Source organism: Oncorhynchus clarkii, chromosome 2 (assembly GCF_045791955.1).
Source record: "Oncorhynchus clarkii lewisi isolate Uvic-CL-2024 chromosome 2, UVic_Ocla_1.0, whole genome shotgun sequence".
NCBI classification, from domain to species: Eukaryota; Metazoa; Chordata; class Actinopteri; order Salmoniformes; family Salmonidae; genus Oncorhynchus; species Oncorhynchus clarkii.
Window position 1 is genome coordinate 20,537,755 of NC_092148.1, and position 23,599 is coordinate 20,561,353.

Sequence of the window (23,599 nt, forward strand, 5' to 3'; positions counted from 1 at the left end):
TATATTTGATTTAAAGCTATGCTCAACGGTGAATCACATATCTCGAACCAAACTGAAACATAACTGTCCACCTGGAAAAGTGGAATTTGTGGCCTGTTGTATTGTATGCTTGGATGTATTTGCACATTCTAAATCTTTGCAGTCAAATTCTCAAAGCCAGGTTATCAGTATGCCTAGCACTTATTGTGAGGGCATCGATTTAAACCATATTCAGAAATACATTCTACAACAATCAAGAGACTAAAAAGATAATTTGCATCCAAGTTTATTTTGAAATTCCCTACTCCCCTTTACAAGAAAAATAATAACTTTCCACCAAGGCAGCAGCAAACTGTCAGTGATAGTAAGTATTCTGTTTAGGGCAAGGAACAAAATCATAATCACAGTGTTTTTTTTTATTTATTATACTTTTACTTTTTAAATACTTCTACTGCGGTCCTCTTTGGCTGAGCTTCGGCACACAGTTTGCTGTCGAGCCAAATTCCTGGGAAGTAAAAGGTTTAAGCCAATAGAGCAGAGGGCTTCAACTTTACAAAGCCAATGCAGGAATGTATATTACCTTCAGAACTAAAAAAATAATAAAATAAAATAAGAACAAGCCGTCTGTGTTCACAACACAAACAAAATAACCGCCAGGGGAGCGACAGCATTTTTGTATTTTCTTCGATTTCCATAAAATTGTATAGACAAAAAACAAATCTACAAAAATGGAACTAGGTAAATATTACACAACAGGTAAACATGTTTGTCAACCTCTACACAAAACCAAAGTTCTTGGTCTTAATGGCTAGTAAGAGTTTCTGTTTTAGAATCTGTTTGGAGGAGTAGAGTGGCACGTAGAGACGCGAGATGCAGGTGTTGGCCGTGGGCAGGTGCTGGTCATCCGGAGGCCTGATGGTGATGGAGGGCATGGGCTGGAAGCCTTCCTCACTGGCTGGCAGAGATGGACTGGAGGTCCAGAAGTACACCTGCAGAGAGGGAGAGGAATCAGATTGTATTGGAATTTATATTACAGATTGTACAGATAAAAATTACATGTAATAAACTGGGACTGCATCAGGTAGTGAAAATAATTTCTTACCAGATCTTGCCTCTCAGTCATGCTCATCTTCTCCACAATGGACCAAAACCAGCGTTTGAACTGCAACAACTTATCAGCATTTTCCCCTGTTGAGATTCAGAGTAGGATAACAAAAGTAAGTGACTCAATCATCAACCATAAACTCAAACACATTTAAGTCATGTAAAAGTACAAACTTTTTGTTACAAGACTTCCAACTGCATAGCTGAAAACAGTGTAAGGGCGAGGGATCAATAACCAAAGGAAAACTAAAAAGATCCAGGTCTCCCTGTCCATATAATCTTATTCATTGTGATCAAAAAGGCAAAACTGATCCTACATCAGCACTCATACTCTGAGATTCTTTGTGAATACGGGCCAAGGTCTTTGTACCAGATTCATCATTGAAGGAAGTGAAGCTGATGAGCATCTGCACGTTGACCTCTCCACAGCCATTGACCAGCAGCCTGAAGTCCTCAGCTGTCAAGTCCTCCAGGGCGTTCTTAGGAAGGACATCCAACAGACCCTTCCTCATTGCCTGAGACACAAAACAGTATTAACATTAAACGTCAACATTACAGTACACACCCCTCCCTTTCTTATTAGCTGAGAGAGAACAAGGTATTAATCTCACATACATGTACATACTACAAAATGGTCTCTGTACACATCTAGGTTTATCCCTTCTCCATCTTTAGACTGGACTGGTGTCCAATTTTCTGTTTTGGAAACTCTTATGGCCAATGTCATGCCAAAAATAAAAACAGATCTGGGACCCGGCTAACTTTAGACCTAACGCAATACAGAATGTCCCACTTGGTTCCCCTTATTATAGAAAATGGTAATTCACTTGTATACAGTGCCACATGAGACATTACTGTACAACTCACATGAAGAGGTTGCTCGGCAACCACAAGCATCCTGTGTTCGGCGTACTTTCTCACATATTCGTAAACGTTGAGAGGAGTCACAGGCATGTTGACCCCACCTGACAGCAGCTCCACCTGATATAGCCATGGATAACAGACATGTTAATAATGTAATGTGATGTTTCATAACATTCGCTGTCACAATTAGACAGCAGAATAGAAGGGTTTTAAAAAAAACAGTAAACTCCTGATAAATGCAAAACTTCGCAGTTTCAAATGTCGCATGCACAAGTACAGTGAAATGCCAGTTGTGACAGAGTACATTAAAACCAGAGCATGCAGTCAGGCAATTTAAAAAATATAACGAAATGGAAATAAAAATTGGGACTGAAAATGCATCCTAATTGAACTTCCTGGGTTGACAATGTAAAACATTCTCCCCGTGAGTTCTCTTTACCTGTCCAGCCCCTTCCTCCTTACACAGGTCTATGGCAAAGGCCAGGTCCATGGCTGCAAACACAGCGTCTGCCTCTCCAGCCTGAGAGTGACGGATCAACTGCCGCAGGCTCTCGTACATTACCGGGTCAAAGAAGGCAAAGTCATGCCAGTTCACCTGCTCACAGACACACACATACTGATGAGAACTCTATCCGTGTACAAGTCCAGATTTAGCAGTTTTCATATAGCAGTGTACAACAGTGCCCATATAACAGTGGAACTCATTACCTTTCTGCCAAGCAGCACCTTGATGACATGTCTGTTCAAAGTAATTGGACAGAGCTCATTCTGCAGCAGACACAGCCCTAGTATTCTGGAGAAGAAAAAAAAATATTATTATTATTATTTTATTTTTTAAATACTTGGAAATTGAGGTAGGCTACATATTATTGTAATTTTGTTGTTTTATCCCTGAATACAAGTAAATATTGTCTGCACTCCAGATGGCCCCCTGTTTCCTATGGGTCCTGGTTGCACTATAAAGGGAATGGGATGCTAGGACTTACCTGCCGATGTTCCTGAAGCAGTTGAGCCTGGCCTCCGTGTTCTTGCCGGGCCGGGGAGAGTAGAAGCCTCTCTTCCCGGGCTGGTAGAACAGGGGAGCGTTGTCGTCTCCGTCTTCAGGGTCGTCCAGCTCCATGTCCACCACACTGCGGGTGGAGCCATGACGCTTACGGTTCTCCTGCTGCTACAACCAGGATAATGAGGCACTTGCAATTGACAATAATTGACAAATTCTATTGTTATTACAGTGTAAAATAATGAAAATCAGTGCCACCCAGTAAAGTATAAGTGACTGGTCTTGAGAAAGGTTGCTAAGGCTGAAATGTTGACATTAAACACCCTCTTACTATTACAGCATAATATCAGTGCATGATCATGAGGTGAATATTTGTATTATGCTGTAGTAAACCTCTAAAAAACAGCCACATTCAGAGAAATCTAACCAGTAAATTAATGTCATAAGGCTGAAGGCCACATTCCTTTTATTCTTCATAAAACTTTCTTTCAGACATGTCTAATGACTTGTGTTCCTGGACCACAGAGCTGGGGCATGCTGGGACCGGAGATGGAGAGCTGAAGCTTACCTGTGCTTTCTCAGGAGCCTCCAGGAGACCCAGGTCCAGTATGCTGTCAGCACCATTTTCCCTGTGGAAGGAGAGGGGTTTTAGTCAGTGTATCCTTTATTTTTTAATCAAACCAAGTTGTCCTATTGGAGGTAAAAAATAAAATAAAAACGCTTTCACAAGGGAGACCTGGCCAAGAGGGCATCCTTGAAATTGTGTAGGTTGACGAAGTGTCCCAAATGGAACCTTATTCCCTATATAGCATTTGGGGCACTGGTCAAAAGTAGTGCACTGTGAGTAGGGTGCCATTTTGAGAACAAAATGATAGAGTGGTGAATAGGACACTGTACTATACCTTCCATGTGCAATGAGCAGCTCCATGGCCTCCTCCACCCTGGCCCTGAGAGAGTCCTCACTGGCCAGGAGCAACAGCAGCTGGGCTGGGGAGAGCTCCAGCAGCATCCCAGTGATCTTACTGGCAAACGCCTGGAGAGGAAGAACCAACACCAGTCAGTCACATTATGGAATGTGCTGACAACAAAATCACACAAAAATTATCAATGGAAATCAAATTTATCAACCCATGGAGGTCTGGATTTGGAGTCACACTCAAAATTAAAGTGGAAAACCACACTACAGGCTAATCCAACTTTGATGTAATGTCCTTAAAGCAAGTCAAAATGAGGCTCAGTAGTGTGTGTGGCCTCCACGTGCCTGTATTACCTCCCTACAATGCCTGGGCATGCTCCTGATGAGGTGGCGGATGGTCTCCTGAGGGATCTCCTCCCAGACCTGGACTAAAGCATCCGCCAACTCCTGGACAGTCTGTGGTGCAACGTGGCGCTGGTGGATGGAGCGAGACATGATGTCCCAGATGTGCTCAATTGGATTCAGGTCAGGGGAACGGGCAAGCCAGTCCATAGCATCAATGCCTTCCTCTTGCAGGAACTGCTGACACTCCAGCCACATGAGGTCTAGCATTGTCTTGCATTAGGAGGAACCCAGGGCCAACCGCACCAGCATATGGTCTCACAAGGGGTCTGAGGATCTCATCTCGGTACCTAATGGCAGTCAGGCTACCTCTGGCGAGCACATGGAGGGCTGTGCGGCCCCCCAAAGAAATGCCACCCCACACCATGACTGACCCACCGCCAAACCGGTCATGCTGGAGGATGTTGCAGGCAGCAGAACGTTCTCCACGGCGTCTCCAGACTGTCACGTGCTCAGTGTGAACCTGCATTCATCTGTGAAGAGCACAATCTTGGTGTTCTCTGGCAAATGCCAAACGTCCTGCACGGTGTTGGGCTGTAAGCACAACCCCCACCTGTGGACGTCGGGCCCTCATACCACCCTCATGGAGTCTGTTTCTGACCGTTTGAGCAGACACATGCACATTTGTGGCCTGCTCAAAGTCATTTTGCAGGGCTCTGGCAGTGCTCCTCCTGCTCCTCCTTGCACAAAGGCGGAGGTAGCGGTCCTGCTGCTGGGTTGTTGCCCTCCTACGGCCTCCTCCACGTCTCCTGATGTACTGGCCTGTCTCCTGGTAGCGCCTCCATGCTCTGGACACTACGCTGACAGACGCAGCAAACCTTCTTGCCACAGCTCGAATTGATGTGCCATCCTGGATGAGCTGCACTACCTGAGCCACTTGTGTGGGTTGTAGACTCTGTCTCATGCTACCACTAGAGTGAGAGCACCGCCAGCATTCAAATTGACCAAAACATCAGCCAGGAAGCATAGGAACTGAGAAGTGGTCTGTGGTCACCACCTGCAGAACCACTCCTTTATTGGGGGTGTCTTGCTAATTGCCTAGAATTTCCACCTGTTGTCTATTCCATTTGCACAACAGCATGTGAAATTTATTGTCAATCAGTGTTGCTTCCTAAGTGGACAGTTTGATTTCACAGAAGTGTGATTGACTTGGAGTTACATTGCATTGTTTAAGTGTTCCCTTTATTTTTTTGAGCAGTGTGTGTGTATATATATATATAAAATGAATGGATACTGCATTTACAGATTATAGATAATTTAACTATAATTTATGCGCTCGTTTGACTGTAAAGCTGGTAGGTACCGGCTGCATAGCGTGGACGCGGGGGTACAGCCTCTCTCCCAGGGCCTGTCTGTGGGCAGGCAGGGGGTCAGGTTCATCACTGGGGTTTCCCTCCGAGGCTGGCCTGAAGGGCCGGGTGTCAATGGACAGCTGTCTCCTCGAGTCCCTGGAACACACACACAGAAGGGAAGGTTAGCTAGCGCCCTCAAACATTCTACACCATCGTGCCGACCCGAACCAAACTGGCCAGTGCAGGCCATTGTCTAACGCCAGATCACGTCACTCCTACGCAATGCCAGTCCCTCAACCGATCAGTCTTGTAGGAAATGGAACTCATCTATACAATTTGGATTTTGCTCATCCGCCTAACAGTAGTTCCTAATTGTGAAAATGGCTCCGCTCTCGGTAGCTATGACACACTGGCTACTACAGCAAACCATGCTCCAGCTAACAGCCAAGTACAAGCTTGTTTGAATGGTCATATGGTAGCTAGTTTAACAGCTTGTTGATGAAGTACAGAACCAAAGTTAATAAACTGTTCTAAGAAATCAGCATGCATCTGATTGACAGCTGCCATTGTGCCTCGCTACTTTGTAACATTTGGCCAACGCGATAACGTGGTAGAGAGCAGTCAGCTCTGCTGTAGAACTCGGCATGCTAATCACAGCAGAACAGATATCATGAAAACTTGTGTATTGCTAGAGCTAAAGGGAGTATTCAGCATTGAGTGTGTGAACTGGTGTCAGAATCCTTGTCTTTTCATATGGATTGATTAGAAATGTTCGTACACATATAGAATTTCATAAATACGGATTCTACCACCACAATACACCTTCCCTAGATATAGAATTAGGTAGTGAAGACTTACTCATTACATTTTTGCTAAACATTAGCTACAGGTTTATAGTTTTTGGTAAGATTAACTGACTCAAGGATGAAAGGGGGTTCAGTGAACGATGTCACCTTGGTAACATTTTTGAATGTTAGGACAGCATATTGTAGCCGGACTTCTTTTTAGCTATCCCATGAGTGTTTGCGAGATCAGACAGATCAGTGCAGACGGCCGCCATGTTATCCGACGTGAGACAATGCAGCGCAGGCCAGAAACTATGGTGGATGCGTAACCAGGTCAGCTAGGCTCGGCTCAGCTCAGTAGTGTAAACATTTTTATTTTTTTCAGTGGTGAGAAGTATAAGGCTAGTTACAACTTTCAAACTATGTTGCATTTGGATTGCTTTGTGTAATATCCCCAGCAACTGATAAGTAATTAATCTACAACGTGGTTGCATCAAGTTCCAAAAAAATTCAACTTTGTGCACTAGTTGCAAGCAACAGCCAATCAAAATGAATGCTTCGCACATGATCCATTTGAAGGTTCGGAACTCCGACCCAGTTGTCATGTCAACACAGCTGTCAGTGCTGCGGGAACCGCGATCAAGGTTGGTAGAAGAGACATTAGCCAAACGGGAGCTGTAAATAAATATTGGCATTATGGGAAGTCATGGTTAAGGTACATGGTTTGGTAGTCAATAAATGTAATTTTTGAAGTGAACCCAGACCTCAGACCAGTTTCAACTAAAAATGTCCAACATGAACTGCACTAGCTAGCTTAGGTCATTGCGAGCTTGGTTAGCTCGTTGCTAGCTAGCTAAATAACATTTTCATTTTGACTATCTAGCTAAATTGTACAGCCAGCATTTTGTCCAAATCCATTCTTATACAATAACCATGCGGTTGGATAAACAATTCATTAGTGAAATCCTGATGTACTGCAGCAGATGACATTAGGTGAGTTACGACTTCTCAAACCATATGACAATGCAGCTTCAATTTGATTGGCTGTTGCACACAATTTCAATCACGTTTGAGTTACTTAGTGTATCAGCAAAGTTGCTTGAGATGTCACTTGCGACCTCTAACTGCAACTAAATTTGCTTAAAGGTTGCTTTGTGTAACTCCAGCCTAACACATTAACAGATGGTAAAATGTTTTCTGAAAGGCAACATGTCCTAATAGCCCAAAGCACACTACAACCACAGGGTTGGTGGGCAGGGAGGTATGTCTCACCTGTCTCGGTCTCTCCTAGAGCCGGCTCGGAGCCCTCCACTCCTCCGCTCCCTCTCCCGGTCTCTGTTCCTCAGCCGCTGCATCAGATCTACACACAGAGGGAGACTTTAGGAAAGATCTATATATCTCTGTTCTCTTCTGAAATTCCTCTTGCTTCCCCCAGAGTGGTGGTAGTAGTAAGTTATCACCACCACCACCATGTTAAACTGCCATTTGAGTTAAGTAATTCATAAATTGACGCTAGTAGTTTCATACTCAATGTCATACTTGAGTTGTAATCGTGATGACACGTACTGCTGGCCTGCATGCCCTTGCTGACGCTCTGCACACAGTCCAGGTTGGGCAGCTTGTCATTGGACAGGAAGGCCAGGGCGATGGCCGTGTAGAAGCTACGGGCCACGCCACTACCCTCGCCCGGTTCGTCCTTGAAGGTGACCTTGACGCGGTGCACAGCCATGGGTGTGGTGGTGCAGCGCCGTCCAAAGTGGGTGTTGAGCTGCCTCATGGTCTGCTGGATCAACTGGTCACGGTCACGGTCCACCTCCAGGGCCAGGTCACGGGACTGGAGGTTACGGAGCTTCTCCATCTCCCGGCGGAACTTAGACTCCTTCACCTCAAAACCCCCCAGCTCGGTCAGAATCTAGGGACAGGGTCAGACAGACGGGATTAAATGTCTGGTTAGATCTTCAACTGTTTTTAATGTTTAACAGATTGTTTTTTTAGTCCTGATCTCATCTTGGTAATTGTACTTTTCTTCATTACATGTTTGTCAAGATCTGGGGACAGAAAGCTGTAATGCCTTAGTGACTCGTCTACTGTAATAAAAACGTACATTTGGAACCGGGATTCTGATTGGTTGATAGCCATTAGTTATTCACGATAATCCACAGGTAAAGCCTTTTAACAGTTCCATTTGAATTATCAATGCGCTGTTCAACAGCCCAGCCAGGCAATTCAAACTTTCTAGCCCATCATCTTGGTAATGGTATTTTTTAATTTTGTGTCTAGCTGTATATTTTTGTGGATTTCATTGTATTAATGGTTTGAGGTTGGAGAAATACTGTAAATATAAATGTTTAAACACCAATCTCTGAGTGTGCATACCGATCCAGGCTCTGCTCCAACATCCTCCATGAAGACGCGCCCGAACAGCTCCAGAGACAGACGCCAGCGGCCCAGCAGCATGTCATGGGAGATCACCATCCCCATGAAACTACAGTGGGGTCTGGAGAGGACAGAGAGATGATATACTTCCTGGTTAATATTACAGTGGGGTCTAGAGAACACAGGAGAAGGCACAACAATGTTACGTCCTTGTTAATACAAAAGACAGGAGAGTAAGGGGCATTTACATATGCAGTTGTAATAAGCAAAGAGAGGGAGAGAATTGAGTGGGGAATATTTTTATTTATTTATATAACCTAACTATATTCATTGTTTCCTTACTGAAGCAAATCAAACTGAGAAAGCAAACCTAGATGGAATTTTCATTTATTTACTAGCCTTGTGTACCATACCTAAATGAAGGGAGCGGGGGGCCATCACTCTCAGTGAGACCTATTTCAGCCAGGAGGCTGCTCTTCAGCTGGGCAGCTAGGTCGTGGGGTGAGGGGCCTGGCTTTGGAGCCACTAGCTCCTGGTCCATGGGCTGGTCCTCTCGGCCGCGCTGACTAGTCTCCATACTCATCACGTTCTTCAAGTTGGCTGAGTAGGACATCTTAGTGGGTAGGATCTGTGGGATCCATGGGGACACAACACAGCTGTGGTTATAGTGAATGGTGCTATAATTAATGTTTTTCTAGGATGGAAAAGTACTGTGAAGACTGTGGCCCTGCTCCAAAAATTTGAATCATCTTTCCTTCCTCTTTTTCCTTCCATGAAGTGCTAATCACTGATCTAACATGGATTGGCGTTAGCAAGCTTTCCAGTTTCCATTGCATTGCTTTCACCAATCCAGTCATGTTAGACCATGGATTCTTTCAAGAAAGGAGGGGGGAGGATGCATGTTGATTGAAGGGATGAGGGATAAAGGAAGGATGCATGATAAGAGTATTAGAGCAGGGCTGGTGTGTTGTCAGGGCACACAGTGTGTTATGTATACCTGAGAGGAGCCCATGTTAACCTCCATGCAGCTGCGGTCCAGGGCGGCCTCGGCCAGGCCTTTGCTTGCTGTGTACGAGGACGAGTACAGGCCCTGACTAGGACGGCCAAACAGATCCTCCTTCCTTGCATTGGGCTGGGAGGTAGAAAAATGTAAAATAAGTTGCAGTGTCATATTATTGTAACAAACTAAAAAAAATGAGATTAGCAACGTATTGGTAGATCTATTGACTTCTAGAGTAGATTACACAGCTTGCTCCATAAAGCTAGCTATAAGTAGGCAAAGAAGCTCTATAGTTGTGTTTTAACATAATTACTGTCAGAACACTGCATTAAGGATTGTACAGAACAGGCTGTTTTGGGAGCCCGTTAGAACTTCACCTGCACATGTCACTTGAATTCCACTTTGTTAATAGAATTTCTCTTATAGGTAGTTATCAATAAAATGTCACAATAAGATGCAGAGTTATATTTGCCTGCTGGGGCGCAAGGAGACCCCGAGCTCCGATAAAACCATTGACAACTAAAATCCAGTTAAGGGGTTGTTAAATGTAATAACTATTTGGTTTTAATACCATCACCTTGAAGAGCATAGTCAGAACTACACAGTTCAGATTACTACACAGTTCAGATTACTCCACATTTAGCTCTGTCATCAGAGTTATACAGCAAGTAACTGCATGCTTGTCATGATCAGTAAACAATTGATCATGTATTTTCAGATACGTGAAGGTAGGCTCACAATATCTCAATATTGGCCACCATTCATTTGATAATTGAATTATAAGTGAACTACAGCTGATTAGTATGAGTGGTTTTGGTTCACTTCACCATCCTTGGTGGGCTCTGCCTGTCAAGCAGCAGAAGGGCGCATTTGCCGATGTAAGCCCATTGTTAGCTGATAATGGCTTACTTTGCAAGCTACCGGTAGAAACTTTGTACAGTTGGCTAAACGTAGTGCTAAGTAGAGCTAATGTACTTTTTTCTCCAACCAACACAGACCTACTTAGTGAAGTTAGCTAACATTAAACCTTTAACATTTTTGGGGTATTTAATCGCAATTGCTGCTGACAGACATGATTTATGAACCATGTCAAATTAGCAAACTAATAACTGATGACATCAATATGGCTAGTTAAGCTAACTTTCAGAGGATAAACTAAAAGTATATATCGTTTCATTTGCTTGGCATCTATAGAGGCGAAGACAGTAGTCCGAATGACAATATGACAAGGACTTGCCGATGTCAAGCTCTTTCAAAAGCATAACATCTGATGAAGCAAGCTAAGTGAAACTTAGCTAGCTAGCTATATGCCAAATGATAGGCTACCCTCACGAATCTGAAAATACATAATCAATTGACGTTGACTGATCATGAAAGCATGCAATTACTTATTGGTCAGTGCAAATGAAAGAAATGTGCTAACCTGCAAGAGGTGAGGCTGGTCTGCCAGGGGGATGGCCTCAGCCAGGGGGACCTCGAAGGGGTTGGGGGGGATACAGCCCAAGAAGGTCATGGAGTCAGAGCGCCGGAAGAACGGGTGGTTCTGTCCCATCTCAGCAGGGACCGTGTCATCCTCCTTATCCTGGAGCGTGGAACCTGAGAGGGAGAGAGGTCAGCACTGCTTCCTCCACACTGCAAAAGACCACTGGGAAAGACTAACCAAAAAAATGATGTACATAGTTCAAACAACTACCTATCACCTACATCAGGGCTCTTCAACCCAGTTCCTGGAGAGCAACCGTCCTGTAGGTTCACGGCAACTGTAATCACACGCACTGGATTCTAATAATAAACTGGTTGATAATCTGAATCAGGTTACTTAACTGGGGTTGGAGTGAAAACCTACGAGGGTAGCTCTCCGTAAACAGGTTTGGAGAGCCATGACCTACAGTGACGTGAAAAAATATTAGCCCCCTTTCTGATTTTCTCTATTTTTGCTATTGAATGTTATCAGATCTTCAACTAAAACATATTAGATAAAGTGAACCTGTGCTTACAAATAATTAAAGTACACATTTTGGTTAACAAAGTGATGCAACACCCAATTCCCCTGTGTGAAAAAGTAATTGCGCCCTTTACACTCAATAACTGGTTTTGCCACCTTGAACTGCAATGACTGCAATCAAATGCTTCCTGTAGTTCTTAAGTCTCTCACGTACCTGTGGAGGAATTTTGGCCAATTCTTGCATGCAGAACTGCTTTAACTCAACATTTGTGGCTCCATGAACTGCTCGTTTCAAGTCCTGCCACAATGTAATTTCAATTGGGATTAGGTCTGGACTTTGACTAGGCCATTCCAAAACGTACAATTTGTTGCCTTTTAACCATTTTCATGTAGAATTGATTGTGTGTTTGGGATCATTTTCTTGCCGTTTGACCCAGCTGCGCTTCAGCTCAGACGGATGGATGGCCTGACATTCTCCTGTAGAATTCTCTGATACAGAGCAGAATTCATGGTTCCTTCTATTAAGGCAAGTCATCCAGGTCATGAGGCAGCAAAGCATCCCAAAACCATCACAATGTTTGACCGTTGGTAGGAGTTTACTGTGCAATGCAGAGTTTCGTTTTCACCAGACATAAATGGGACCCATCTCCTCCAAAAAGTTGACTCAATTTTGTCAAAAAGCACCTGAAGAATGAATGTTCTATGGACAGATAAGTAAAACTTTTTGGACGACATGGGTCCCATTATGCCCGGCGAAAACCAAAGATTGGTTAAAGGTCTTACTGTGGAATGCAATGGTCAAGCATGTTTGTTATTTAACCCTTATCTTACCAGTTAAGTTGACTGAAAACATTCTCATTTACAGCAATGACCTGGGGAATAGTTACGGGGGGGTGAATGAGCCAATTGTAAGCTGGGCAATGATTAGGTTATTGTGATGGTATTTGGTATTTTATTAGGATCCCCCATTAGCTGTTGCAAAAGCAGAAGCAACTCTTCCTGGGGTCCACACAAAACATGATACAGAAGAACATTACACAGAACTACATATGTTTTTAAAAAGGCACACGTATCCCACATATCAATGCACACAAACTATCTTGGTCAAATAGGGGAGGGGCGTTGTGCCGCGAGTTGTTGCTTTTTTGGGGTTTTAAAACCAGGTTTGCTGTTTATTTGAGCAATATGAGATGGAATAAGGGCTCTATATAATACTGTACATTTTCTTGAATTTGTTCTGGATTTGGGCACTATGAAAAGACCCCATGTGGCGTAAGTGTGTGCACGCGTCAGAGCTGTGTGTAAATTGACTAGGCAAACAATTTGGGATTTTCAACACGTTTCTTATAAAAAGAAGTGATGCAGTCAGTCTCTCTTGGCTACGAGTTGAGGAGAGACTGACTGCATCACTTCTGCATAGTATTTATACATCAGCCCTCTGATTACAATGAAGAGCAAGACGTGCAACTCTGTTCTGGGCCAGCTACAGCTTAACTAGGTCTTTCCTTGCAGCACAGGACCACACAACTGGACAATAATCAAGATTAGACAAAACTAGAGCCTGCAGAACTTTCTTTTTGGAGTGTGGTGTCAAAAAAGCAGAGCATCTCTTTATTACGGCTCGACCTCCCCACATCTTTACAACCATTGAATCTATACGTTTTGACCATGAACGTTTACAATCTAATGTAACGCCAAGTAATTTAGTCTCCTGTTGGGGAATAATCAGAATTGGTTGGTAACATAGGTAAGATGTTTTATATTCATCATATGTTTGTAAGTTACTTCTCATCAGAATGTTATTTTTGTATAATACTGTGGCAGGGTTGCAGTATCTGTTCTATGTCAAGACTAAGTTGCTTGGGCCGGAGAGAGGGGAGAGGTCAAGCGTGTATCTCTTGGCTCCACAATGTCTGTGTGTCAGTCAGTGTGTCTCTGTGATCTTGTCAAGATAGGATGGATTTGATATATGCCTGTTGATATGGAGGATTGGTTTATGGTTCTGAGTATGAGAAAAGAACATAGTTTAGGAGACAAAGCTGAACGATAAATGATGCCTATGCTGTCTGGATATGTGTGTCTTTGCTATAAAGGATCTCAGTAACAATGTGTGAGGGACTCTCAGAGAATTCATTGATAGACACTGAATTGATCTGAGAGTCACAGGGTTGTGATAGAGCTCATATAATTAAAGATGGACTTTGTGATAACTAACTCTGACGTGTGTGGTTTGCTCTCATGATTTGGTAAATAGAGGACATTTCCACGACACTCCTCAACCTGTTCAACAGCCACACCATTTATTACCAGATTCAGCTGAGGTATAGCACTTAAGAAATGATTTTTACCAAATATAATGCTCTTAGTTTTAGAGATGTTCAGGACCAGTTTATTACTGGCCACCCATTCCAAAACAGACTGCATCTCTTTGTTAAGCTGGGGGGCACTATTTTTATGTTTGGAAAAATAACGTTCCCAAAGTAGACAGCCTATTTCTCAGGACCAGATGCTAGAATATGCATATAATTGACAGATTAGGATAGAAAACACTAAAGTTTCCAAAACTGTCAAAATATTGTCTGCGAGTATAACAGAACTGATATTGCAGGCGAAACCCTGAGGAAAATCAAACCAGGAAGTGGCTTCTATTTTGAAAACTCTATGTTCCATAGCCTGCCTTTGATCCATTTAAAGGGATATCAACTAGATTCCTTTTCCTATCGCTTCCTCAAGGTGTCAGTCTTTAGACATAGTTTCAGGCTTTTTATTTTGAAAAATGAGCGAGAAAGACAACATCGTGTCATTGTATGGCCGGGTGCCAGCGGCGTTTTGCTTTGTTTGGCGCAACAGAGTTTGGGCAGCCGTTGCCTTTCCCACTCCTACTGCAAAAGACAGTTGCGGTTGCTATATTATCGATTATATATTTTAAAAACAACCTGAGGATTGATTATAAAAACATTTGACATGTTTCTGTGGACATTACGGATACCATTTGGAATTCGTCTCCGTAGTCGTGACCGCTCTTTCCTGTGGATTTCTGAACATACCTCCGTTTGTGTGGGGCGTTATCTTGGATATAAAAATTATCTTTATGGAACATTTATTGTGTAACTGGGAGTCTCGTGAGTGAAAACATCCGAAGATCAAAGGTAAACTATTAATTTGATTGCTTTTCTGATTCGTGACCAAGCTACTTGATGCTAGGTGTACAATGTTTCGTCGAGCGATCGATAAACTTACAAACGCTTGGATTGCTTTCGCTGTAAAGCATATTTTCAAAATCTGACACGACAGGTGGATTAACAAAAGGCTAAGCTGTGTCTTTGCTATATTGCACTTGTGATTTCACGAATATAAATATTTTTAGTAATCGTATTTGTATGTGGCGCTATGCAATTCAGCAGTTGTTGATGACAATTATCCCGCTAAAGGGATGGGTAGCGTCAAGAAGTTAAGGGTTTCAGTGACTTCATTAGCTGTGGTTGCTGATGCGAATATGGTTGGATCATCAGCATACATGGACACACATATTTGTTTAATGCCAGTGGCAGGTCATTGATAAAAATAGAAAAGAGTAGAGGGCCTAGAGCGCTGCCCTGCGGTACATCACGTTTGACAGAGACGCTTCCATTAAAGAAAACCCTTTGAGTTCTATTAGATAGATAGCTCTGAATCCACAATATGACAGAGGTTGAAAAGCCATAGCACTTAAGTTTTTCAACAGGTTATGGTCAATAATATCAAAGGCTGCACTGAAATCTAATAGTACAGCTCCCACAATATTCTTATCAATTTCTTTCAACTAATCAGTGGCAGTGCCCTCCTCCAAAAGCATGCTGAAAGTCTGTTGTTAAATTTGTTTATAGAGAAATAGCATTTTATTTGGTCAAACAATTTTTTCTGGCAGCAAGCTTATAGGTCTGCTGTTAGAACAAGTAAAGGCCGCTTCACCACTCTTGGATAGCGTAATTACTTTGGCTTCCCTCCAGGCCCGAAGACAAAGACTTTCCTCTAGGCTCAGATTAAAAATATGACTGATAGCTGACTATAGCCACTTCTACCATCCTCAGTAGCTTTCCATCTAAAATGGTCAATTCCAAGAGGTTTGTCATTATTGACCATTAACAATAAATTGTTCCACCTCTCCCAAACTAACTTTACAAAATCCAAACTTGCACTGCTTTTCTTTCATCATTTTTGTTTTTTGCATGAATATAATTGCTCACTGTTTGATGTGGGCATTTCCTGCCTAAGTTTGTCCACTTTGCCAATGACGTAATCATTAAAATAATTGGCAACATCAAATGTTGTGATGAATAAGCCATCTGATTCGATGAAAGATGGGAGTTTAATTCGTCTTTCTGCCCATAATTTCATTTAAAAGTACTCCAAAGTTTTTTGATCTTGACTTCATAATAAAGTTCTCTTTGTTAAGTTCAGTCACAATTTCACAATTTGCAGTAAGTAAGCAAGTCAGATCTACAGTCAGACTTAATAGCCTCTCCTTTTGCCCCATCCCCTTCAAACATACAGTTTTTCAATTCCTCATCAATCCATGGAGCCTTAACAGTTCTAACAGTCAGTTTCTTAACAGGTGCATGTTTATCAATAATTGGAAGTAGCAATATAATAAATTCATCAAGTGCAGCTTCTGGACGCTCCTCATTAATCACATCAGAAAAACAAATATTTTTAACATCACCCACATAAGAATCACAGCAAAATATTTTGTATTATCTCTTATACACTATTTTCAGCCCAGCTGTTGGAACTTTGGCTTTCCTGGATATAGCCACAATATCACTGCATTCAATGGGCACGGATATAGCTTTAGAACAAAGTTCCACAGCATTAGTAAAAATGTGAACGATACATGTGGATGATCTTGTTCCTGTAGTGTTTGTAAACACCCAGGTAGGTTGATTAATAACCTGAACCAGACTACAGGCACTGGTTACAATAAGAAGATTCCTCTTGAGCAGACAGCTTGATGAAAACCAGTCAATATTCAGGCCCCCAAGAAAGTAGACCTCTGTTTATATCACATACACTATCTAGCATTTCACATATAATATTTAGATTAGAGGTCAACCAATTAAAACCAGCATGGCAGATTAATTAGGGCCGATTTCAAGTTATAACAAATCGGTAATCTGCATTTTTGGACGCCGATTATGGCAGATTACATTGCACTCCACGAGGAGACTGTGGCAGGCTGACCACCTGTTATGCGAGTGCAGCAAGGAGCCAAGGTAAGTTGCTAGCTAGCATTAAACATATCTTATATATAAAAAAAACATTCTTAACATAATCACTAGTTAACTACACATGGTTGATGATATTACTAGTCTAACTAGCTTGTCCTGCGTTGCAAATAATCAATGCGGTGCCTGTTAATTTATCATCGAATCACAGCCTACTTTGCCAAACGGGTGATCATTTAACAAGCGCATTTGTGAAAAGAAGCACTGTCGTTGCACCAATGTACCTAACCATAAACATCAATGCCTTTCCTAAAATCAATACACAAGTATATATTTTCAAACCTGCATATTTAGTTAAAAGAAATTCATGTTAGCAGGGAATATTAACTAAGGAAATTGTGTCACTTCTCTTGCGTTCTGTGCAAGCAGAGTCAGGGTATATGCAGCCGTTTGGGCCGCCTGGCTCATTGCGAACTGTGTGAAGACTATTTCCTCCTAACAAAGACCGTGATTAATTTGTACATAATTATGACATAACATTGAAGGTTGTGCAATGTAACAGCAATATTTAGACTTAGGGATGCCACCTGTTCGATAAAATACAGAACGGTTTCGTATTTCACTGAAAGAATAAACATTTTGTTTTCGAAATGATAAGTCATTTTAATATAGTCAAATCCAGAAACTAAGGCCCGTATTTCTGTGTGTTTAATATATTATAATAAAGTCTATGATTTGATAGAGCAGTCTGACTGAGCGGTGATCGGCAGCAGCAGGCTCATAAGCATTCATTCAAACGGCACTTTCCTGCGTTTGCCAGCAGCTCCTCGCAATGCTTGAAGCACAGCGCTGTTTATGACTCCAAGCCTATCAACTCCAGAGATTAGGCTGGCAATACTATAGTGCCTATAAGAACATCCAATAGTCAAAGGTAATGAAATACAAACGGTATAGAGAGAAATGGTCCTATAATTCCTACAAACTTCTTAACTGGGAATATTGAAGACTCATGTTAAAAGGAACCATCAGCTTTCATATGTTCTCATGTTCTGAGCAAGGAACTTAAACATGAGCTTTTTTTACATGGCACGTATTGCACTTTTACTTTCTTCTCAAACACTTTTTTTGCATTATTTAAACCAAATTTATCATGTTTATTTATTTGAGACTAAATTGATTTTATTTATGTATTATATTAAGTTAAAATACGTGTTCATTCAGTATTGTTGTAATTGTCATTACAACAATATAAAATAATAAAATAAATCGCCCGATTAATCGGTATCTGCTTTTCTTGGTCCTCCAATAAATCAATAGTGTTGAAAAATCATAATCGGTCGACCTCTAATTTAGATACTGACTGTTAGCACTTGGTGGCCTATAGCAACACCCCAAAAGAAAAGGCTTTAGATGTGCACAGTGAACTTGCAACTACAACACTTAAATAACACTTGACATAAGATCTTCTCTAAGCATTACAGTGATACGGCTCTGAATATATACAGCAACTCTGAGGGCCAGACTTGGAATTTAGCCAGGACTCTTACGATAAGTGCCATGGGATCTTCAGTGACCAGAGTGTCAGGACACCCGTTTAACATCCCATCCGAAAGACTGCACCCTACACAGGGCAATGGGATGTTACATTTTTTTTTAGACCAGAGGAAATGGTGCCTCCTATTGGCCCTCCAACACCACTTCCAGCGGCATCTGGGCTCCCAATCCAGGGACCGATCAGGACCAACCCTGCTTAGCTTCAGAAGCAAGCCCGCAGTGGTATGCAGGGTAGAAGCACAGCATGTGGTGTTAGTGTGATAGTTTGGGGATGCTTTGCTGCCTCAGGACCTAGACGACTTGCCTTAATAGAAGGAACCATGAATTCTGCTCTGCATCAGAGAATTCTACAGCAGAATGTCAGGCCATCCGCCTGTGAGCAGAAGCGCAGCTGGGTCACGCAGCAAGATAATGATCCAAAACACACAATCATGTCTACATGAAAGTGGCAAAAAAGCAACACATTTTAAGTTTTGGAATAGTCTAGTCCAGTGGTTCTCAAACATTTTATAGTCCCGTACCCCTTCAAACATTCAACCTCCAGCCATGTACCCCCTCTAGCATCAGGGGCAGGGCACTCTCAAATGTTGGTTTTTGCCATCATTGTAAGCATGCCACACACACTATACAATACATTTATTAAATATAAGAATGAGTCAGTTTGTCACAACCCGGCAAGTGGGAAGTGACAACGAGCTCTTATAGGACCAGGGCACAAATAATATCAATAATTTTGCTCTTTATTTAACCATCTTACATAAAACCTTATCCATAAAAAATTGTGACTAACTCACCACAGGTTAATGTGAAGGGTGTGCTTGAAAGGTTGCACATAACTCTGCAATGTTGGATTGTATTGGAGAGAGTCAGTATTAAATAATTTCACAGTCTATGCCTGTATTTAGTTTAAGCTAGTGAGGGCCGAGAATCCACTCTCAGAGGTACATGGTTGCAAAGAGCATCAGTGTCTTAACAGCACGATTCGCCAAGGCAAGAAACTCTGAGCGCAGCCCTATTCAGATACTGATTAAATTTTCACAGAATCGCTTGTTGCAATTTCAATGAGGTTCTCTTGTTCAGATATCAGTAAGTGGACTGGAGGCAGGCCATGAAAGGGAAAATAATCCAGTTTGAGTCGTCCGTTTCGGGAAAGTACCTGCGTACCTGGGCACCCAGCTCACTCAGGTGCGTCGCTACATCATATTCAACATTTTCCATAAGCTTGAGTTCATTTGCACACAAAACTCAAACAATGATTGAAAGACCTGTGTGTTGTCCTTGTTAATGCAGACAGAAGAGAGCTCCAACTTCTAAATCATAGCCTCAATTTTGTCCCACACATTGAATATAGTTGAGTAGTCCCCCTGTAATCCTAGATTCTGATCAATCAGGCCAGAAAAAACATCACCCAGATATGACGAGTTTCTAACACGATTGGCCTCATGCAAGTGGTCAGACAAGTGAAAATTATGGTCAGTAAATAAAACTAAGCTCGTCTCTCATTTCCAAAAAACTTGTCAATACTTTGCCCCTTGATAACCAGCGCACTTCTGTATGTTGTAAAAGGGTTACATGGTCACTGCCCATATCATTGCATAGTGCAGAAAATATGAGAGTTCAGGGGTCTTGGTATAACAAAGTAACACACTTTCACTGTAGTGTCCAAAACATATTTCAAGCTGTCAGGCATTCTCTTGGTAGCAAGAGCCTCTCGGTGGATGCTGCAGTGTACCCAAGTGGCGTAGGGGGCAACTGCAACGCGCATTACCACTCCACTCCTGTCATAGCTTTTGCGCCATCTGTACAGATACCAACACATCTTGACCACCAAAGTCCATTTGATGTCACAAAGTTGTCCAGTACCTTAAAAATATCCTCTCCTGATATCCTCTTCTGGAAACCAGGACGTCTGCCTTAATTGACCCCCCATAAATGTAACGGACAAATACCAGGAGCTGAGCCAGGCCCGCCACGTCTGTTGACTCCTCCAGCTGTAACGCATATAATTCACTGGCTTGTAAACAAAGGAGTAATTGTTTCAAAACATCTCCTGCCATGTCACTGATGCGTCGTGAACCAGTGTTTGATGAAGGCATTGTCTGTATAGTTTTTTTGGGCCTTTTCCCCCAGCATTGTCCCAGCCATATCCACGGCAGCAAGAAGAATTAAGTCCTGCACAATAGGATGGTGCTTGCCTGTCCTTGCCACTCAGTAGCTCACCACATAAGTCGCTTCTAGCCCCTTCTTATTAATGGTATATGTTGAGGTCTTACTACTCGAAAGTCGTCTTTATTCTCACTCAAGAAAACATGGCTTATTGTTCAAATTGCCATGTTTCATTTCTAAATGTCTGCGCACGAGTGAAGGTTTCCTGCACGAGAGTAACAGTAAATGTGATTGGATGTTAATTATTTGACTAGGTGACCTGTATTTAACATTTGGTTATTTCGCTGAACACTTAATGGTTTAAGTCTTTGTTGGCAGGGAAACGAGGCTACTCAGGTGAGAAAACCTCACCCAGATGTATAGTCCCGTTGGAAAATATAAAATGTACTGTTTAGAAATGTGAAGAATTCATATATTTTTTGGTGTGAAATAACTTTTATTATTTGGCATACCCCTGACGGCATTGCATATACCCCTGGGGGTACACATACCCCAGTTTGGGAATACCTGGAATAGTCAAAGTCCAGACCTAATCCCAATTGAGATGTTGCGGCAGGGCTTGAAACAAGCAGTTCATACTTGAAAACCCACAAATGTCACTGAGTTAAAGCAGTTCTGATAGAAGAGTGAAGAGTGTGACAAAACTCCTCCACAGTGACGTGAGAGACTGATCAACTACTACAGGAAGCGTTTGGTAGGAGTCATTGAAGCTAAAGGTGGCACAGACAGAGTGTAAGGGGCAATTACTTTTTCACACAGGTGCATTGGGTTTTCCATAACTTTGTTTATAAAATATGTAATTGTGTTATTTTTTTTCACTCAGGTACCCTTTATCTAATATTAGGTTTTGGTTGAAGATCTGATAACATTCGATATAAAAAAATATGCAAAAGCAGAGAAAATTATAAAAGGGGCAAATACTTTTTCACAGCACTGTTCACTAACAGTGACTAAAGGTGGCTGATTGAGCAAACGGTTTAAGTATCGTTTGTCAGATTTAAGTGACTCAAAAAGGGCAACACTGTCTAATCTGAATTTAACTGTACCTTTGTGAGCTGCCCTCTTCTTTTTGCCTCGTTTCTGCCTAACTGCCTTTCTTCTGGTTTGTCTGCCTTCCAATACCAGAAAACAACCTAACAGTGCTCCACATGTCAATGGACTAGTAACTCACTCTTAAAATGGCTATCAATCAAACTGAGGTGAAAAATAATAGGTTAAGACACCTGTATGAGAACACTTCAAACAGAACACACAAATATCAAAGCATATTTTTTCATTATTCGATAACTTACTTTGATTGGTGTCCTCATCATTCTCATGTTCAGAATCTTCATTGTCCAGTCCCAGTTCCAGAATCTCTCGGCTCCTGTGGGGTAAACAAATAGAGTTAAATCACATTGAATATTTGACATGCAGGTCATTTTCTCAAGTGAGTCAGTTGCTCCTTCTCAATTAGGCTTTCCTTGATTCCTCACGTCCTTCTCAAAAAGCATTGCAGAAGAAGCCAAGGTCAGAGGTGAGGAATGGAGAAAAGACAGTAGAGAAAGAGTCAGTGTAAACATGCCCATCCATTCCAGGGGAGTCAGTACCTCTTGCGGTCCATCTGTGTTGTGTCCAGAGTTGTCTGCTGGTTCATGGCTTTGATCCAGTAGATGAGGGCCTGGAAGACGTAGGCCACGTGTTTGAGAGAACACACATCCAGCACAGGCAGAACGTCAGAGTGCTCGTCATTATGGGAACGCATCAGAGACAGGGCGTAGTTCAGGAAGTCTCCCCGTGCTGACATCATCCCTTGACGCACTGTCAGCAGAGTGGCAGCACGTCTGGGAGGAAGAAACACACGTCAACACAGATAGTGACTTGAAATATAATCCATAAACAATTAGAAACAAGTGGCGGCCTATGAAACACTGCTGATTGCAAATAAAGCATTCGATTCCCCTATTTTGGGTTACACTTATTTTACCCAGACCTGCGTCCCTCCAAGGTGCGGAGGCTGGCTTCCTCGCGGGCTGTCATACGCTCCCTGCGGGCGGAGTGCTGCGAGGCGTGGAGGGGGTGGGATGGGTGTCCGGGGTCACCTGCTGAGGACAGGGCCGAGCCGTAACGCAGCTGAGCCTCTGTAGAGTCCATGATGGACACCATCCAGTTCCACGTAGGGATCAGCTTCTCCTCAACAAAGTTCTGGTGGTTTAACACACAGATAAGCTTGTTTCAGTCAGAACGTCAATAACACGTGTGTAGTGTAAAAGTCTAAATGTGCATCTCATCAAAACAATTTGATTCACTTTATTAAGAAAGGTGTCTGTATTGCTTCTTATCCCATAGGTACAACATAATAATTACCATATAAAATACTTCCAGAACCACTTTGTTGACACCAACATGTTTCAATTTTCATTGAAAATAAGAATTTGTTCTTAACTGATTTGCCTAGTTAAATAAAAGGTAAAATAAAAATTGGTAGGTAACATAATGCAAATTTGTATTTACATTTTTTTTGTTTACTAGGCAAGTCAGTTAAGAACAAATTCTTATTTACAATGACGGCCTAGGAACGGTGGGTTAACTGCCTTGTTCAGGGGCAGAACGACAGATTTTTACCTTGTTGCAAGATCGAATCCCCGAGCTGACCTTTCAGTTACTAGTCCAACGCACTAACCACTAGGCTACCTGCCGCCCCTCAATTTGATCTGTGTGTGGGTTTGTGTCACCTGCAGGTTGACAGCGTCCTGGTAGGTGAGTTTGACTGCAGCAGGGTACTGGGAGTAGACCAGATGGTTGTACTTGGGGATGAGGCTCATCAGGTCAGAGATCTGCCTGATGACGATGCTGTAGGCCCGGGCTAAGCTGGAGGCTGACGTCAGGTAGCTGGACGAGTTGGAGGCCTCCAGAGCTGCAGCCGCAGCGGCCGCACTAGTGCTGATGGCACTGCTGCGCCGCAGGTTGGACGGGTCGATGTAGATCAGACCTGTGGAGCTCGCTGCTGGGCACAGAGACATGAGCGTCAGC

At 42.5% G+C, this 23,599-nt stretch overlaps 1 protein-coding gene across 11 annotated transcripts in view; it reads right to left on the reverse strand.

Annotated features, from left to right (window-relative positions):
• Positions 1 to 249: 249 nt before the first annotated feature.
• Positions 250 to 23,599, reverse strand: part of LOC139423893 (E3 ubiquitin-protein ligase UBR5) — a 47,601-nt gene continuing 24,251 nt past the window's right edge. For 4 of the 11 annotated variants that reach the window (XM_071175550.1, XM_071175536.1, XM_071175558.1 and 1 more), the window contains exons 37-57: positions 23,302 to 23,573; positions 22,554 to 22,771; positions 22,177 to 22,410; positions 21,880 to 21,953; positions 11,142 to 11,314; positions 9,716 to 9,850; positions 9,132 to 9,346; positions 8,719 to 8,839; positions 7,882 to 8,254; positions 7,615 to 7,702; positions 6,907 to 7,017; positions 5,569 to 5,713; positions 3,850 to 3,980; positions 3,516 to 3,576; positions 2,934 to 3,115; positions 2,656 to 2,740; positions 2,387 to 2,542; positions 1,951 to 2,064; positions 1,415 to 1,598; positions 1,082 to 1,167; positions 517 to 968 (exon numbers count right to left, since the gene is read on the reverse strand). In XM_071175550.1, the coding sequence (XP_071031651.1) occupies positions 756 to 968; positions 1,082 to 1,167; positions 1,415 to 1,598; positions 1,951 to 2,064; positions 2,387 to 2,542; positions 2,656 to 2,740; positions 2,934 to 3,115; positions 3,516 to 3,576; positions 3,850 to 3,980; positions 5,569 to 5,713; positions 6,907 to 7,017; positions 7,615 to 7,702; positions 7,882 to 8,254; positions 8,719 to 8,839; positions 9,132 to 9,346; positions 9,716 to 9,850; positions 11,142 to 11,314; positions 21,880 to 21,953; positions 22,177 to 22,410; positions 22,554 to 22,771; positions 23,302 to 23,573 (3,371 nt within the window). In that variant the 3' untranslated portion in view covers positions 517 to 755. Of the gene's footprint in view, positions 969 to 1,081; positions 1,168 to 1,414; positions 1,599 to 1,950; positions 2,065 to 2,386; positions 2,543 to 2,655; positions 2,741 to 2,933; positions 3,116 to 3,515; positions 3,577 to 3,849; positions 3,981 to 5,568; positions 5,714 to 6,906; positions 7,018 to 7,614; positions 7,703 to 7,881; positions 8,255 to 8,718; positions 8,840 to 9,131; positions 9,347 to 9,715; positions 9,851 to 11,141; positions 11,315 to 21,879; positions 21,954 to 22,176; positions 22,411 to 22,553; positions 22,772 to 23,301; positions 23,574 to 23,599 lie in introns of all 11 variants that reach the window. The other 7 variants (XM_071175607.1, XM_071175589.1, XM_071175567.1 and 4 more) reach the window with 7 other exon arrangements.